This window comes from Gavialis gangeticus, unplaced genomic scaffold (assembly GCF_001723915.1).
Source record: "Gavialis gangeticus isolate Ggan-Ray unplaced genomic scaffold, GavGan_comp1, whole genome shotgun sequence".
In the NCBI taxonomy this organism is placed as follows: domain Eukaryota; kingdom Metazoa; phylum Chordata; order Crocodylia; family Gavialidae; genus Gavialis; species Gavialis gangeticus.
Genome location: NW_017729030.1, coordinates 48,940,110 through 48,959,091, shown reverse-complemented (window position 1 = coordinate 48,959,091; position 18,982 = coordinate 48,940,110). Strand labels below are relative to the sequence as shown.

Here is an 18,982-nt window from a genome sequence, read left to right as displayed (position 1 = left end):
TGTCCCACCCCGCACCACCTTGGCGTACTTCCTCAGCTCCCAGTATTGGTGACTGATGATAAAACTGGCACCTGAAGCAGCTTGTGGGATGTGTGGTCTGGTGGGATGGGGAGGAAGGTAGCTGGTTCATGGGAGTAGTCCATCTGGAGGTGGTGGGGCTTAAATAGCCTGGTACCAGGGAAGGTGTAGGAAAATTACAGCCCCAGGGCTGGAGCCAGTGGCTGTGTCTGCATTGGGAATTGTACAGTGTCATGGGATGGGATCCCTAAGGATGGCCGTGTTACCCCTAAGGCCCCTCGACTGTGCCAATTCGGCCTGATGGGCACCCTCTGTTCTCACCTGCCACGTCTTTGATGGAAATATAAAAATAGGGAGGCTGCCTTTAAGTCCTCTTGGACACAATTTGATGGACTCTCTGAACCCCGTGGGTTCCCAGACCTCTTATGGGTCCCGTCTCACAATGGGTGTTTTGGGGGCACCCTAGACTTATGGGCTATATGCGTGGCTCCAACTGCCCCTTTACCATGCCCCAAGCCTTGCAGATGGCATTGACATTGTCCGGTCTGGGCCTTGCTATGAATTGGTCCCCTTGTCCTCTCTGGGCTCTCCACAATGCTGTCTCTGCACCTCTCTGGCGCTGGGGTCTGTGCACCCCAAATGCCATGCCCTCTCTGGTGTCGGGGTCCTCACACCCCAGTGATGCCTCCTCCTTCCCCAAATAGCCTCACCCAGACCACCAGTCTTATAAAACTACAACCAAACATAAACCCCTGGGCTATAACATAACACCAACTGCATTAGGTATGCTCTGCCCCTTTCTATTACTGGGAGCAGAACTTGGTCAGGCTTCTTTCCTTCACTAACTTTATGAGAGCTCCTTCCCCCGTGGCTGCTGGCGGAGAACTGCCCTCCCTAGCTCCCTAGCCTGGGGTTTATATGGGCCCAGTGCTCTCCCCCTTCTGGTCAGCTGATCATGCACAGGTGCAGGCTAATTTGCCCTCTGGCTTGTTGCCCTGGTAACCTGCACCTGGGTTTCTGTCTCTCTTGTTGGGCCCTCTCCCAGGCAGTTTCTGCTCGTCTAGGAGCAGGGCACCCTAGTGCCGTGTGACACACAGAAGTTCAGTTAGATTGGTCTTGCTGGACCTGAGCTAAGTTAGACTACCTCAGAGGTACACTGAACTGTGTTTGGGTTGGCAATTTGTAGATGGATCTAACTGTCTTGAACTTCTGTACAGTTTGCATGTAGATCCACCAAACTAGTGTAAGGTCCACAGCTGGGCGAGCTGAGTTAAATTGGGTGGCCATTTTTAAAGTTATCTAATTTCCCCCTCACCTCTCCAAATGTCTGTACGGAGCATTAGTGTGCATAGTAAATAGGAAAGAGTAGGCTTTTGTCTATTAGGAAAGAAAGAAGGAAACCTAGAGGCATTTACCTTTAGTATCTTAAAGCATAAGGTGGTATTTACTATACCAGTGGTTCTCAATCTTTTTCGATTCAAAGCACTCTCATTGGACTCAAGGCACCCTTAGGTAAATTCTAGGTCTTAGCTTTCAGTTGTTTCTTGACTACACAAAATAAAGCAAGTCTTCTGTTGCAGAAATCTCAGAAAGACCTTAGCAAATCAGAATGCTTTTGTATTCCTATTTGAAATCTCTCGATTTATCTTGTAGATCATGCGTAGGTGTTGTGTGGCACCCCGCAGCACACTTAAAAGGATCTTGTGGCACACATTGTTTGAAAATCCTGTTGAAAATCACTGTATTATATGGATAGTTTGTGTGGAGCCCACAGTATATGGAAAATGTATTCAAATATTTTTTAAACTGATGGTTTATGGTGGTTAGCAATGATGACATCTGAAGAGTTATAAAAAAAAGGCAAAACAAACCTGAACTTCATCATAATCCTTACCTTGACACACTCATCACAAATGAAAGAGACAGAGGTGAAAAAATATAGAGCTACAGTTAAATGTGCCTGAAGACCCAGTGGAATTTGGAATTTAGAAACAGTATTTTTAGAAAGAACAACTACCCAAGAATAACAGTAGCTACAGTAACCTATGAGACTGCAAAAGCGTGAATCAAGCAGCTATTGATTTCAGCAGCAATCATGTCTGCAGAGAGAAAAACCGTTGTGCTGATGATAGATGGATGGGGTATTGGAGGTCAGCTCTTTTCAGCTTCCTTTGGAGAAAGTGCAGATTACTTACATTTTTTAATTCAGTTTCTCCCATGGTGCAGTAATGATCAGCTGTGTTTACTTGGAAAACTCCTGTTTGATAAACTTTTTATGCTTCTCCTCTCACCCAAGTTTTGAAGACACTTGCCCTGACTGAGTGTGTGGCAGGGCAAGAAGTATAAACTAGGAATAATTACAGATCCAAATGCTGAATGGAAGATTCCCTTGATGGGATTTTGTAATGCAACGTTAGCATACAGTCTTGTGTATGTCTTCTAAAGTGTGTTGTACCTTGGAAAGACTTGAGCAAAAATCTATGCTTATACAAATATAGTAGAATTTGATTTTTGTTTTATTTCTTTGTGCAAACTGTATCTCATAATGCTTTATAGAATTAGATAATACAATTATAACATTTTGTAAAAAAAAAAAACCCTAAAAGAACAGAAGATGAACAGGAAAGTGAAATATTTTTAGGCTAGGTTTAAGACACAGAGGTATGAAGATATAGGAAAGCTGTTCCGGAGAGCAGGAGCTACAGGGAAGGGTCTCTTGCAAAAACAGTGACAAGGCTGCATCGAAAAATAGAGGCCCATGCTATCAGTGGAGAGAATAAAGGTAGTATTCTATAGAAAAGGCAGTGGGCAGCCTGGCTTCACCCTGTGCACTAATCCAAGGGGCACATGCCCCCCATGCCTCCCCTGGGGGTATGCACAGTGGTGGGAACTGACCCCCTTCCTGCCCCACCAGGCTCCCAGACAAGCTGCCTGCAGCTCCATCCTGCAACCTGTCCTGCCCTGGCTGGGTAGTACCTGCCCCTGGCCTCGCCCCAGCCCCACTCTCTACCTCACCGGGAGGGCCTTAGTTTGTCCCCACTACCCCTTCCCTCCTCCATGCCCCTTCCCTCCCACAGACTTACCAGCCAGACGCTGCTCTTCATGCTGCCAGGTTGCACTCCTGGCTGTGAGCATGCATGTGGCATTTACCTGTGACATTATCAGCTAAATTGGCCATAAAAAAATGATTGCCGATAATATCAATTTTATTTTTATTGGTGCCGATACGATATGGACTGATATATTGGTGCACCTCTAGTTTCTAATGGTCCCAATCCCTTATTTCAGCTTGCCCAGGCTTATCAACAGCTTCCTATTCCTGACAGCTTCTACACTTTCTCTCTTCCCTTGGGAACAGCAAGGGAAGTCTTTTATGCCTCTGCTGTTCTGACTAATCATCAGTTTGGGCCAGGAAGGAATTTTTCCTGTCAAGCCAAATTGTCAAGAAGGTTAATACAGCATCAGGGAAGCACCAGTTGGGTTAAGAGCAATAGAATTCAGTATTAAGAAAGTAAAACTTTTGGCTTGTCACAGCTTGCAGCTTATGTCCTGTGTAAGTTAAGGTTGAAAGGGCCAGCTCCTGGACATAAATGAAACTGGGATTTTCACTGCTGGACCCTTCTCTGATAGCAGCAAGGAAAACTGATGTCTCTGAAGGCTAAGGCCAGGTACAGACATTACACTTTTATTGGTATAAGCGATCAGAAACTGGTCTATACCTGTAACAGAAGAGGTTTGGCGCGCACAGACTGGTTTAAAAATGGTGGAACCCCGTCAAAGATTTGCTTCGTCTCTCCCCACTGCCCCCTGCCAAAGGGCGAATGTGTTCAGTTTACTACTGATCTAAACTATGCCACTTACAGAAAATCGCATAACTTAGATCAATTCTGCCTAAGGCTTTTTGAATGTCTGTACCTAGCCTGAAGTTTCTCTCCCCTGGGTGGCTTCTACAACCTGCCTCTTCACAGAAGCTGACGAACGGCTCCCAGTAACTATGTTATTCATTTGATATTATCATGAGATTCCTTTTGTCCACATTAGAGTCAACTAAAGGGCATATGAGCACAGAGATGAGCATATAGCATCCCTTCCTAGCTTTAATAATGTTGAAGCCTGTCTGTTATTGCTTCACAAAACATCCCACATGTCTATTATTGCTTGACTTGCATGTCCTTTTTGGTGGATTCTGTCATATAGAAATGAAGGGATCTAGGTGTAAAGAGACTTCACACAGCCAGAATTCTGAAAGAAAAATTATCATTATTTGTTCCCTCTGGTTATTGGTACAGCTTGGATGCTGGGATGTTTTAAATAAAATTCAGCCAAGTCTCATTCAATAGCATGCTCTTGGGCATGACTACAGAGCACTGTCAAAAGATTATATTTAGTTTTATAATGTATTAACATAAATCTGTATGTATATATACACACATATATGCCATAGAGACAAAAGCCCACAAAATACATGAAGTAATTTAAAGAGCAGGGTATTTTTTTAATATACATTAAACGATTCTTTTTGCTGTGTGTGTAAACATTTGGGAAATTCTGCAGCAGAAGGCACTTAATACTTTGACCTAGTAAATAATGTGCAGGCTTGTGTCTTCCACTTGCAACACAACTGGATGTTAAAAACAGCACTGTAGTTATTACCTTGCAACCTGGCCTACCAGATATTATAAATCTCATGGTAGGTTTCTGCAGCAGGCATGTTGTATCTGATACTGCTCTATTTCATTCTTCTATTTAATAAAACACTATCTATTTAGCAGACATAACAGCCAAACAACAAATTTCTTGCCATGTAACAAGAGCTGGTGGTAATGAAAGTTATGTCACATGTTTACATGTATGTAAGCAGTATTTTCTATATCTTATATTGTCAATAGTATTTTTATGGTTAATAACCCAAATAAGAACTTTATACTCATTTTAAACATTTGAACTTCGTAAGCATGAGACATAAAATCATTATGTGTATACAACTCTAATGGATTGCGGTATGAGTTCTGTCTTCATTTGCTGAAGCTATGACTTCAGCTCCATTACGTGACGGTTTGTGAACTGCTGTTGACTATCTTCTGAGAAGAGTTCCAGACAGTCCTAGTAAGGTGTTTATGGTGTACCATTAATACTTCTGCACTCTCAATTCAATTTACATCCAAAACAGATATAGTTTGAATATAGGTTCATCTAGTTTAAGAGTTAAATAGAAAAAAAACTTGACTATGCAAAGAGAGTAAGAAAATGTAGTATGTTATATTTCCTTTTTGGTATCAGTCTATGCTGTGAGTGCCTAATGTTGGTGGTATGTGAGAAGGTCTGTTCCAATCTTTGAATAGCAAAGTGCTTCAAACGCAAAATGTTCAGCTTTTGCATTGTCTCATCTTGCAAAATTAAGTTAAAAAAATACTGGCACAGATTCACTCATTTCCAAATAAAAGGTTTTTAAAAATCATGCTAAACATGCTCTTGTACAGAGTATAACCACCACTCAATTAAGTAGTTCCTTGGCAGAAGGGCAGAGATCAACTATATGCTCACAGATTCCACTTTTGACATCTTGCAAAAAATCCCATGTGAATAATTCTAATCAACCATCATGTAAAGACATGGTTGTGTACCAGTTCCACACTGGGCCATTCCTGACTGATTCATAGACAGCAAGCAGTCTGCACAGTGCTGAATGAGTCTTTCAACTGTACAGTAAGATGAGTATAATTGTCAGAGACAGGAACATTGTCAGGAAGATCCCAATTCACAGAAGTTTAAATGTGTGGTCAATCTACTTGGTTACGTCTGTGTAATTAGGTAGAAGGGCACAAAAACGTCTGCATAGATTATATTTCATGGAATACTCATTGATTTCCTGTTTAAACAGCTTTGATGTGATACTTTTTGTCCTGATGGATTCTGAAGTGATGTCAAAGTTCTTTAGTTTCAGTTTATGCTGTCCTTATGGCTGCTTCGATCTATATGGTGGTTGTTCAACTCTTGGTTTTTCCACTGAATGCTTGTTCCGTTCATTGGCACTGAAGTCACTAGACTTTTAGACTGGTAGCAGCAACAGCACAGACATGACTAGAAAGAAAAAGGATTTCAAAGAACATCAATCTATAGGCCTGCACTCTGCCTTCAAATTCAGAAGCATACATGGATCCCCAAATGAAGGCAGCTGATGACAGGCAGAGTTTGACCTTAAATTGCATGTGGTGCTTTTAATTACTCTTCACAACACCAACAAATTAGGGGACTCTCCATTCTTGGTTTAGGCAAAACTTCCAGCACATCAAATGGAAATTCCTTGAGTGCTGGGACATTTTCTCAACAACAGCTGCAGCCCTATCCTTGTTCCACTATGCTACAAATGAAGGCAATATTGCTAGACAAGGATTAGCAACAGCAGACTAACAAGGATGGAGAAAAAAGAAGGGAATCCTCCTCCTGATGCTTTGTCCCTGTCTGTCTCACCCCCATCACATGAACACTCTTATGTAAAAAACAGAAAGAAGAAGGCGCAAAAGCAGACAAATGTCTGCGGTCAGGGGAGTGGTATAATGGAAATAGGTAAGGTTGCTCTATTTCTCATGGATTGGAGGAGGAAATGAATCAGGTGTAAACTGATTGGGTTTTTACAGACTGAGGCTACATTATCTCCTCTGAAAAATGTAACAGTTCAGCATGCTTCCTCTGACTTGTATTCACCTTAATGGAAAACAATGTCTGTTCCTGTGTAGCTGGGATTTCCTCTTACAGCTCTTTAGGGAGAAGGGGAGTGAGGGTGAGAATCCCAGTGCAATAAAAGCTGTGGAGTAGCAGTGGGAGTGCTGCAGAGAGGTAGGGTTGAGCTTAAAATAACTACAATGTATCCCTGTGGGTTGAGACATAAATTCATTGTATTGGTTCAGAGGCAGGTGGAATAACTCACTTGAATGTGGGGAGATGGCCTGGATTAGCTGTACTGATAAAGTGGAATGTGGGATGTGATTTATGGTGAGTGGATGGGAGGGATAAATTTATTTTATGGTGGGGATTAGGGTATAGCCTGACCTAGTTAACCTGGAGCTGCTGGAGAGGAGCTGCGCGATCTGTAATTGTATTTGAGGGGTCAGGCAAGGAGTTAGTTAATTGTATTTGGAGCAGTGACAGAATGGGCTACCCCTCTTTTCCTAACCCCTTATCCCTGGTATTCAGTGAGCGCATCTACATGAGACACTTACTGTGCAATAGCTCGTTACTACTGCACGGTGGTTTCGCTGGGCATCAACTGTGACGTGATGCTACTGCAAAGTAGTAACAAGCTACTGCACAGTAGTAATGAGCTACTACGCAGCAAGTGTCACTAGGCAACCATGCTGGGATGCTGCTGTGCAGTAACACCAGTTACTGTGCAGTGGGTGCCTCGTGTAGATACACTCAGTGAGAGGTCCAGGCCTAAAGTCTCTCCATGGTCCCCAAATAATATGAAGCAGATTGATCCCTGCCCTTTCCCCTGGTTAGAGTTTATCAGATTGAAAAACTGTTTTTGGGGTTTTTTTTGAATAGTAGAAACATCCTTTGAAACTACTTAATCAATTAATGTTTATCTAGGTGGACTATGTCAAACTAAGAATTTATTGGTTTGGTGCCTAAAACTAGCTGGATATTTTCAGCTCTCAGTTTGGTATGTATACTATGTGACCTTCTGGCTAGCAAATTAGATAATTTATAATCCTTCATTCCTTTATATGCCCCTTCTTAAAACTGATAACAAATAAATAATTACTAAGTGCTCGACTATAACATATCTACTGGGTTTAAAGTCAACATTTAAAAAGAAAAAGGTCTTCAGACAGAAATCTTACCTGGAAACAGTTTTTAAACTTCTTGCTGACAAAATAGAGAGCAATTGGGTTTATACAAGAGTTCATGGTTGCCAGGTTGATGCTGATGTAATCCAGTGACAACAAGAAACTGGACAACAAGAAAGTAAAATAGAAAGCAAAATAATTACAACCATTTATACATTGCAAAGGCATTAATGTTATACATGGCCAATTTTTCTGATACAAAGATTAATTATTCACTGCTTATCTTATTCCAAGGTAGGCAATACTTTAAGCATGGTCTGCCTGAAATAACTGGCCTAAGGCTCCACTATGGAAAAATGAAGGGAAAATGTACATAATGGTAATAAAACAAATTTGGCTGTTACCCACCCCCACTGAAGACTGCAAAATGGAGGTGCCAATGCAACCAACTTTCTAGTGTTTGGTTACATATATAGCTGCAGGGACAACAAAATTATGAAATAGTAAACTCTGGGCAATGATTCACTTTTTTTTCATTGTGAATGTTTGGGATAAGAAAAAACGTAGTACCTAAGCAGTTCGCATCTGTTAAGGTCTTTTTCATTGTATACCGTTTTCTTCAAAATTCGACTCAAATGGAGAGGGAACCAGCAGAGCGCAAAAATCACTACTAAACAGAAAACAGTTTTGGCAACTTCTCGACGCTGAAGAAAGAAAAAAAAAATCCAAAAGATTATTGATGCCTGTCAATGTAGTTGCTAAATGATGATTGGGCAAGCTGGCAGTCTGAGAAAAGCTATGCTATTAAGTGTTACTTATCAGACCCTAATCTTCCACTACATATTTAGGGAACAACTATCATAATCAGTGGGTACATCTACACGAGATGCTTTACTGTGCAGTAGACTAACCTTCTGTGCAGTAAAGCGTCACTATGTAACCGTGTGCAGCAGCTATTGCATATTGAAATAGGCTAATGCATGGTTTTCTACTACCTGTAAACAGAAGTAGATTTACTGTGCATTAGCTAATGTGCAGTACATGGTACAAAGCACATGGGTACATAGCTGACAGGGAGCAAATTGCTCCTGATCAGCCCAGGCAGCAGGGAGTGGGAGAACTGTCCCCTCCTCCAGGCAGCTGCCTGTTGCTGGGCCCCTGCTCCGATCAGCAATTCAGAGACAGGGCTGGGACAATATCTCCTGCCCCAGCAGCTGCCTGGCTGCCAGACTGATTTCAGAGCAGGGGCCTGGCAGGATCAGAGTGAGGGCGCAGCAGGAGGGAGCTGCTGGGACAGGGGACATTTTCCCAGCCCTGGCTCTGATCTCAGAGTAGGAGCTTGGCAGCTGCTTGCAGGACTTTAAAAACAATTTTTTAAACAGCTGGGACACTGGGGCCAGGCGGTGCAGCCGTTGACAGGGCTGGGAGAGCAGGCAGGGGATAGGGCCTGTTTGATTCGGAGATTCGGCCAATTTGGCAGTGCCTGAATCTCTGAATCAGATTTGGCCGAATCGATTCAGGACAGCGATTCAAATCACCAAATCAAATCACTGTCCCCCGAAGTGTCCGAATCTGAATCCGGAGCTTTGCACAGGCCTAATGGATGGATTCTTCCCTATACACCCTTCTACTTCTAATGGCTTGAGTAGATTCTGTGGGTACAGGACACGTATCCCACGCCTGGAAAGTCAAAAGATTGTCTAACCTGCTCTCAGCTACCCCTGCTCTGCCTAAATAAACTCTGAAAAGTGCAGGGAAAAATCTCACAGAGCTCACTTTGTGCTATGAAGGCCCTTCCCTTGGGCAGTGGGACTGTATGTTTTGCTTCTAGAGGGTCATTCACAGATGTAGATACAAAGCCAAGAAATGAGGAGCTGAAGTAAGAGTTGCACTCATTTGCCAGATCATAATAGCAGGGACCTGGCTACAGGTTGTTTTTTTTGAAGTTGCAGTCCAAAATGTGACATAGAAAAGGGCTACAAAGAAGGAAAAATATGGTCTGAAATTACACCTCTCTCTCTTCTTTGGTCCATTCATAGTAGCAATGTGGGGTGCATCAGTGACAGCAGCATATCCCTTCTCTCTATTTTTATCACTGTCTATACCTATTCAGAGAAGATCCAGATGACACAATGGTAAAATGCCGATAGCTGCTCGCATGCTATCTGTGCTTGTGCTCTTGCTCCCATTGGTACAGTCACTCTGGTGGGTGTGTGCCAGTGGGAAAACTCTAAAATAATTCCAGCCTCATTTAGATAAGGCCGAAGTGTTTATAACGAGAGTACTCTGCCACTGATCTCTTTATTCAGAAAGTTTACATTATTAGGATGCACGAAAGCCGGGCATTTTATACTTATGGAGAAAAATTCAGGAAATGTATTTTTAGCAAATCTTTGTAGCTGGTTTCCAAGGAATTTTAGCCAGCAGAGTATCGAGGTTAGAGAGTGAGTGAACAGGACTGTCACACTTGCTAAGAAAAGGAAATAAACATAGGTTAGTCACTTGAACATGCTGTCTCCCATATCTGCTTATACTATAAATTATTCTTACATTCTGGGCTTGGTTGAATACCTCAGGGTCAAAAGTCAGCTGCAGCCTCACTTTCTATTTCTGGAATTCATTTTATTAAAAGCCATTTTGAAAGATTGCTAAACTTGCCTGTAGACACAGCAGTAGTGCTCCTCAGTTCTAGATTTCCTTAATATTTACCTGCTTTAGGTGTTCGCTGAGAGCGATTCTCAAGTTGCTGTTCCTCCTGTTTAGCATTTCACATGTCATCAGCGTGTAGAAGACGGCCGTACATGCTAGTGGTACACAGAAATAGAAACCAAACAGCCACCAATCCTTTGCATTTTTGTAAAACTGAAGATAAGGGAAAGAAAAGAGGATACATTTTCTTTAGCTATAATAGAACATATAAAAGAAATATGACTGAGCAGCTAATAGTATTTTTTCTGAGCCTTCTGACAGGGAATCTCTTTAAAGCACCATCAAGATATTTCTTAGGGAATGGGTTAAATTTATCTAGTTCCTACAGCTTGTTTGCCATTACTTTTTCTTAATTAACATCTGAAATGTATTATTGGAATTAGCAGTAATCCCATATTATAGCCTCCCTAGCTTTATGGGTAATCTTGCCCCTTCTGATTAAATCAAATAATTATAAATCATTTTTTTACAGTGGATTCTGCCCATCATATTATGTCCTGAACTACCAGGCTACTTCACTATCATGGAAACAGGGAGATGACTTTATACGGACAAAATAGGGACTTGGCAGCGGCATCAACATTCTGCTTACCATGGTAATAATTTGTCTGTACCTTTGTTGCAATCCATTTTGGGCTAGAAGCAATTTCTTGTGGAAGTACGTGCTGTGCATTTATGCCCAGTCATGACAATTGTAACTCAACTCCTAACCATACAAATTACTTGCCAAATTGAAATAAGCATCAGTTTGACTCCTAAAAATAACACAACCACTAAGCTGTGTATTAAACCTGTGTGACAGCAAGTCTTGACAAGAGCCTTTCTCAACAAAAGTCATTTACCTTTTAAGGCTCCTGTAAACTGTTTTGGATTCCAACTGGGCAGGTTCAAAATGTCTTGTTAGTATAATCAGCCTCTGCTATCAGTAGAAAGATTACTAGTAAGTTTGCTTATGTGCTAGGCAGATAGAAGCCACTTAATGTGTGCTGGTCTGGAAAATGTGAAGCTTAAGACTGGCCACTTCCAATGGATTCAGCTTTTAAAACTTTCCCTGGAATGCACACTATGCAACTTTTTCATGACAGGAAAGCAGGGCCATCAAAAATTTACTTTTATTTTCCTATATAATAATCAAATACTTGAAGCAGTGTAGGGGCACTATTACGTCTGACAAAACCTTACAAAGTGTATTCCTCTGATGGCAGCTCTAATTACAAATTTGAAGAAATATTATATTCTTTTTCCATATTTAAAGGTTCACTTTTATGCTTAGCCAAAACTGTGTATTGAAACATGGCATCTTGAATGCTCCCTGTTTCTAGGTTATTAGTCACAGAGATAGATGCGTGTAAAGGGGATCTTGCTTTCGCATAATCTTTTCCCTAGCTTGTTTATTCCTTGCGGATGTAATTTTACTTGTAACATCACAGTTCCCACACCAAAATGTCACAATACTAATAACTGAGGATTTTGTGACTCCCTACTGCCGAATAAAGAGGTCAGAGGTCTAAAATCTGTTTATGTATAAAAACTGAACAGCAATAAATGTCTGAAGATGAAAAAAAAATGAAGCAGATTGATTTCTGTTAATTTTTCGGCTCTTTCATCTATAGAACTATTAGTTACATGAGAACCCTTGAGTTGCTGAGAAACAGTTTTATCCCTGGATAGGTAGAGGTAAAGGAAAAATGTATGCTCGCAGGCCTTATTCTGCACCTTTTCCTCGCGTTGACTGGCACATCTCAATACTCCCACTGAAGCCCAGGGGCAAGTCAGTGAGAGAAAACTACTCAGTGTAAGATTGTTCAGAATCAGGCTCAAAGGGAATTCTCCTCTAGACTGATTTCAGCTTTTAAGTAGGGTGAAGCCCAGTGCACTTGGGCTCAATTAGAAGGCTCCAGCAGCCAAAATATAATTTTGTTCAATTTAAATCAGCTTCAGAGAACGAAAACATCTGTGTGCCTATTGAGTTCCTACAGTTATAAGGCTCCTTCCTTCTGAGTTCAGAGACATCCAGAATTGAGACCTGGGAAGGTAGTGCTGGCAAGGAAGAGTAAAGGGAATAATATCCTGGAGGAGGTCACAGAGAGCTACAGGAAGTTGCAGAAGGGGTTCCCTTACAGAAGCTCCGCAAATACGTAAATTGAACTGGCATATAATCATGGTATCTTGGCCACATGCTCATCCCAGGTGACTTTCTCATTAACTTTTCTACTCTCTTCTTCTCCTCCCCATCATAATGTGGAAGAGGGGTTGCAAGTATATGCACAGCTGCATTTCCTTTTGGATAGAATTTCCCCTGCTGGGGCTCCAGACTATTTTTCTGTCAGAAGAAACCCGGAAGAGAAACAATATTTTAAAATATTTTTGCTGCCTAGGTTGTGCTGGTGGAGAGTGCCCGTTGGCACCCTAGCTTGCAGAGAAGTGGGAATTGTATGTACATGCAGACAGAATTCTCTCTCCTAGGACAAGATGTTCTTCAAGCTCAGGTTTAAAGTGTGTTAGTAGGATAGTGTTGGGGCATCTGCAACCTATGATCCCTGGCGTACACGTTCTATACCTAAAAAGAACACTTCCATTTCTATAGTGGCAATCCAACAGCTTTCATAAGCACTGCATGTCTAAAATAAAGGAAGTTAAATAAGCAAAACAACAACAACAGAATAGCCCTAACCCAGGGCTCTGACCAACTTGTTGATTCTGCATGGAGGACTGACATTTGGAAATTTCCAAGTTATAAAACCTACACGAATGTCTGTAAATGATTAATTATGGAATCTGAGTTTCACCAAGCTTACATCAAAGCACAAAACTGGGTTGATTTATGAGAAAAAGGCATCCTTTTGTTTTTCTTGCAAGTCCACATGGAACTAGTTTTCTACAGGAAATGTGCATTTAAAACACATTTCCTAATGCACTCAGCCTCCTGGGATTCACATCTCAGCTCAAATCTTCCAAAAGACGACTTTAAAGATGAATGTCCCCTACTACTAAATAGTCTTATAGCCCTCCCAAAATGCATTGACTGTGTGTTACAGTGGTTGTGATAGTGGATGCTATAGTTAGAGTTGAGAAGCACTTTTCATTTTAATCTACTGTTTTCACTCACTTGCTACATATTACAACATTATTCTTTTCAACTGATACTTCCCATACTTATCTCAGCTTGAAATTTTACACAATTTAATTTTTTTCGAAAATCAAACCACAGTTGTTTTTGGAGCTTTTGAGTTCCGTGAGTACATAAAGTATTCCTTTTTTTTTGCTTAAAAATCTAGACTTTTATGTTTGGATAGTGCAACAAAAATGGAACAAAAATAATGAAATGTGACATGCCCACGATCCTTCCCAAGAAAGAACTTAGGTTTAGGAGGGGTGAAGAACACTTACTCTTTCTCATGGGGAAAAGGGAGTGAGCTGAGTCAATCCTGTGTTGGGGAAGGAGAGGCCATTAAACTTCACTTAAGAGGAAGGGAACCAGGATACTATTTTTGCTGAGTACACTTTTAAATCATGATGACTGCATGTTCTACATTATATTTGCTCCTTATTCCTACAAGTTATGGACAGTTTCGTTCTGTCCCCACCAGTAGGAGAGCACCATACCCAAGCAGGAACAGTTATTTTTCTCTTGCCCTTGTTCCCCCTCCCAAACTAGGACCCATATAAGTGTCAAATTTGGCACTGGTTTATATTCCATGTATTCCAAATGAAGTTGCTGAGGCTGCATTTCTGCCAAAAAGAACAGTCAAAACTAAACACAGTTGATTGCTAAACACTTCCAATGTACCTGTTAAATTCTCACCCACACAGAGTTCTGACCCCATAAAGGGAAAAATGCCAGAGACCCCATTAAGTCCTAACAGTTTTACTCCTTGGAGATTTTGTGATGACTAATGGTAAGGAAAATCATAGCTCCAATAGTATCAGAAGAGGCAAAATGCCTCCAACTCAATGTTACATATATATCTTGGCATTTAGTGTCTTACACATAAAACTATATATTACTGTAGGTTTTGTATTTTGCATGAAACATGATGCTATGAAGTATTCAGAGTACTTCATATGATTACTACTATTATTTTTTAATACAGAGGTGTGCATGGCACTTTGAGGAGAAGTTGGCTTGCTAACACAGACCCAGTAAGAGATTTCTTGATAAATGCCACAACTTCGCAAATGTTAACCTCTGTGAGAAGACAGGGTAGATGAATGATCATAAGGTATACACAATAGGCTATACCATGGCTTGTTCTTGTCCTGATCAACACAATGACTAGAGCTGACTGACTGCATGAAGAGTAGATGGTTACCATATTTATTTATATACCACATGTACCTTTTCCCCAAAAACACAGCCCTCCAAAATTGGGGTGCATGCCTGGAGCGGGGAACCTGATTTTCTCCACCAGAATTTCACTGCGTGGAGGCACAGAAGCACAAAGACATGGTGCTACCAGATGGCTGGCAGCTTCTCTCCTGCCAGCAAACAGGAGGAGGGGAGGGGGCAACAGACCCAGACCAGTGCTAAACCTTTCACAGTCTCTCTCAACTTGAATCCAAGTTTGGTATGTTTTATTGCTGTAACAAGGATATGGGTGATAAGTTATACAGTAATGGGTACCACCTTGGTACTATATAACTTGAATTTCTTTACTACGGGACAAATCTTGCCAAAAAGTGGCACCAATTTGAGTGGTTGTAAAGGGGTTAACATGAATTCTCCCTTCTGCTTACTGGAAGCCATCTTGTAGCAGTGTCTTCATGAAAAAGCCAGCTCTAGATTATGACTCTGGAAAAAATCCCCCCCCCTCCATTTTGTCTTCCCCAAAAAAGGTGTGCATCTTATTTTGTATTTGGTGAGGTATGAGAAAATGAAAGGCTAAAGGCACATTGCCTTCTATGCCTGGAAGCCCCAAGGAAGATTATACCTTCTATAAGCACTGGGCTTCTAGTGGACCTGCTACATTGATAGGCCTGTGCAGTGCACCCCAGCAATTCAGGGCTGAATTGTAAAATCATAACAGAGCCTCTGCAAAAAATAAACTTGGGCTAGCAAACAAATGAGTCTAGCTACAAGTCACAGTTACCGTACTAGCAAGCTAAAATGAAGTTTCCTTTTCCAACCACCCTACTGGAAACTTTAAATAAAGCTTTGTTTAATTCTAAAAACATAAGATCCTTCAAATGTCTATGTTTTATACACTGGTAACTGCAAAAAAAGAAGGAAAACTGTTGATAAATATATACGTACCACCATAAATGGGCTTGTAGCATTGAGCATGCAGGTAGTGTGGTGTTCATTCTTGTATCTGAAAGGTACCATGACAAAACCAATCGCCTCTGGAATAGCCAGTATGAAGGAGAGAATCCAAATGGAGAAAATTTCAATAGCAGTGATCATAGGGATTCCAATTCCCTGTACACGACTCCAGGAAGCAACTGCCCTGTACCTAAAATAGAAAAGCACTGGGTTTCAGTGACCAATTTTCTCAATTAAAATTTAGAACTTTGGTGCAGGCTTAACATATCAGGAATTGACCTACATTTCTTAAAATCCCTCAGGTGACATTTGCCCAGTGCCAGCGTGGGGTCTGTTACCTGTCTGAGTGAAGACCTAGTCAGCCAGGAGAGCTGTAGCCCTGAGAAGACAGAGCATGTATGCAAGTGTTTGCATAGGAAGGCAAATAAATCTGTAGGCAGCAAATTAATGAGTTCTACTATGTGGTGGTCAGTTTCCCTAAAATCCTGAAAAAAAAATCACTCATGAAAATGCAACTGTCTTGTTTACCATTTCAAGTGCCATTTGTCATATATTTTACAGCAGATGTGTCAAAAGATACAGCCCACAGCTGTATCATCTGGTTCCTGGTACTGCCCATGTGCCTTTGAATGAACCACAGGCAGTGGGTAGGGTGTGCTAGATGGCCCCTTTGAGAAGCCCAAGGAGCGATGGAGCAGTCACCACATGCAACACAACCTCAGAGTGGCTGTGTGTAGCTCTGGGGCTGTGCTGCATGCGGTGGGGGCTTTGGGGCCTTGTGGCACAGCCCAGCAGCAACAAGAGCAGGATGGGAATGTGGGGCCAGTCTGTCAGTTCAGTCTGGCCAGCAGAGCAGCTCCACACCACTCATCTGGCCCATGCCACCAGATGCATATGTTTTACAGGCTGACATACATTATATGGTAATTTCTAGACAGGCCTCAGAATACAAATACTAAAGGACTGTCAATCCAGTCTCAACATCTACATCACTGTTGCTATGAGAAATTTAAGTACACAGGTAAGAAAATCTGAAAATCCATGCTAAAAACAGCACACTCTTTCTAAAATGCTAAAATCAAGTGGTTACTTTTAAGTTGAAGCTATTCATATGAGGTTACTCCTATCCAACAACAGCTTCAATAAATGTGCACCTAGCATATGAAACAGTTCAGCAAAGGCAGTATGATCTCATAAACAGGCCTCCAGTATTTGTTCCTATAATAATATCAAGGGTTTACTGTGGCCTGATGGGTTTATTTGTGTTATTAATGCACATCCACTTTGAAAACCGTTTATACTTAATTTGTTTGTTTACTTCCTTAAAAAATGTACTAAGTCACCATCTGGAAATACTGTACTGTTTTCATTTATGGGTATACCATGTCATCCACTACAGAATTATTTTTTTTTAATTTGGAAAACCAAGGAGATACCCAGGAAAGGCCATTCATCTGCTTACAAAATGCTAATTTACAATATGAAAGTGGGCCCAATGAAACAGTTAAAATACTAAAGGGATGTGTGGTAATTTTAGTGCCTGGGGAAAGGTTCCAAGTCCAACTCCCAACAATGCATTGGTGGACTTGTGAATTAAGTTCTGTGAAGCAAGGGTGTCTGGTAAGAAGATTGAATCCATGGATGCAGAAATCTATTAAGAAAAATCTGCAGCAGCATGACCATAAGATTACAGATAGAATAGATGTGGCAGGTGACAGGGCCAATATCTTAGCACTTAATAGATTAGAATTCTTCCCTTTGGTACATATAGCACTATTATACAACACAGTTGCAAACCAAAACTTATAACAGCGGAGTTGCAAGGTTAGGGAAAAGTTCCTTCCTAATATTAAATATTTTAAGGGGAATATTAGTATAAATGAAAGGTCTATTAAAACATCCAAATTCGAATTTGGACTTGAAGGCAAAACCTAACAATTTTAAATGTATTCTTATAAATATAGAATGCCTATGTACTGGATGACAAGAGTTCATTTGCTAAAGAAGAGAACAATGAAATTGTTCAGCAAAAAAAAAAAAAAGCTTGGATGGCACATGACACTAGTTTGGTATATGTCTTTTGGTAAATGAGCTACCTTGGGGTATCTCTGTCAGTGCTGTATTGTGCTATGTAGACATACGAATGGAACCTGATCTCCTGTGTATTAATGGCCACCCTTTAGGAGGCAAATCTTAGACTCAATTCTTCCATTTTTAAACCAGTCTACATGTGCTGAACTCCTGTTCTGTTACAGGTATGGACCAGTTTTGTGTGCCGAACTTCTGTTCTGTTCTGGGTATTGACCCAGTTCTGATCACTTATACCGGTAAAAGTATAATGTCTGTACCTGGCCTTAGAACTTTTAATTTTGTCTCCCAAACTATAAAGTTTCTAGGCTAGAAATATCATATTTTCATTGTGTTTAGGGTTGGTCATTTTGTTTGTTTGTTTTTTCTTGAGTTATTGGCAAGGCAAAAGCATGTGCAACTTTTTAAGCCTAAGTTCATTTTTTTCCTGTGACAATAATTGAAATAACAACCGTTTATGTTTTCCTTCCAACTCTCCAAAAGTATTTACAACTTTTTTACCTCTGATTCCTTTTTTTTTCCAAAAGAATTTACCTCCAAGAACTTACATTTAGCTTAACTTTGTCCTGTTAGGATATAGACTGGTTTCCAATCACTTATACTGGTAAAACTGTAATGTTTGTATCTGGCCTAACAAATGCTACAAATGTTAACTATTGAAGTAATCACTGCAACAACCCTAGAATATACTGTGGTTAAGTTTCATATGTAATGTTATTCCCATTTTACAGATATAAAGGCTGAGAGAGAAAGATTATGAGCCAATCCAGGACAAAGTGGTGTCATTGTTAGAACTGGAATTAGAAAAATTAAAGTTTCTTGCTCCCAGTCCTGTGCTGCCTCTCCTCTTCCACAAAGTACAGTATTGCAGTAAAGGTAAAATAAAACTTTACATACACAGGATGAGATCTGTACGTTTGCCTCTCATCTAACAACCGTCAGATTGTCTGGGACATAAGAAATAGTAAAGCTCAGGTTGGGAAATCTCCTTCCTTTTAGTCACAGTCAGACTCAGTTAAGAAAAGATTCAGACTGTAGTCATCACCATGACCTAGAGTTTAAAAATGCCTGACAGGCATATACAAAAAATGTGTTTTCTTTGAAGGGTGAATGG

At 40.8% G+C, this 18,982-nt stretch overlaps 1 protein-coding gene across 1 annotated transcript in view; it reads right to left on the bottom strand.

Annotated features, from left to right (window-relative positions):
* Positions 1 to 4,345: 4,345 nt before the first annotated feature.
* The window catches only part of EDNRA (endothelin receptor type A), a 42,731-nt gene continuing 28,094 nt past the window's right edge, over positions 4,346 to 18,982 (bottom strand). The window contains exons 4-8 of the mRNA XM_019522170.1: positions 15,772 to 15,970; positions 10,518 to 10,670; positions 8,379 to 8,512; positions 7,863 to 7,971; positions 4,346 to 6,099 (exon numbers count right to left, since the gene is read on the bottom strand). Coding sequence (XP_019377715.1) covers positions 5,959 to 6,099; positions 7,863 to 7,971; positions 8,379 to 8,512; positions 10,518 to 10,670; positions 15,772 to 15,970 — 736 coding nt within the window. The 3' untranslated portion in view covers positions 4,346 to 5,958. The remainder of the gene's footprint in view (positions 6,100 to 7,862; positions 7,972 to 8,378; positions 8,513 to 10,517; positions 10,671 to 15,771; positions 15,971 to 18,982) is intronic.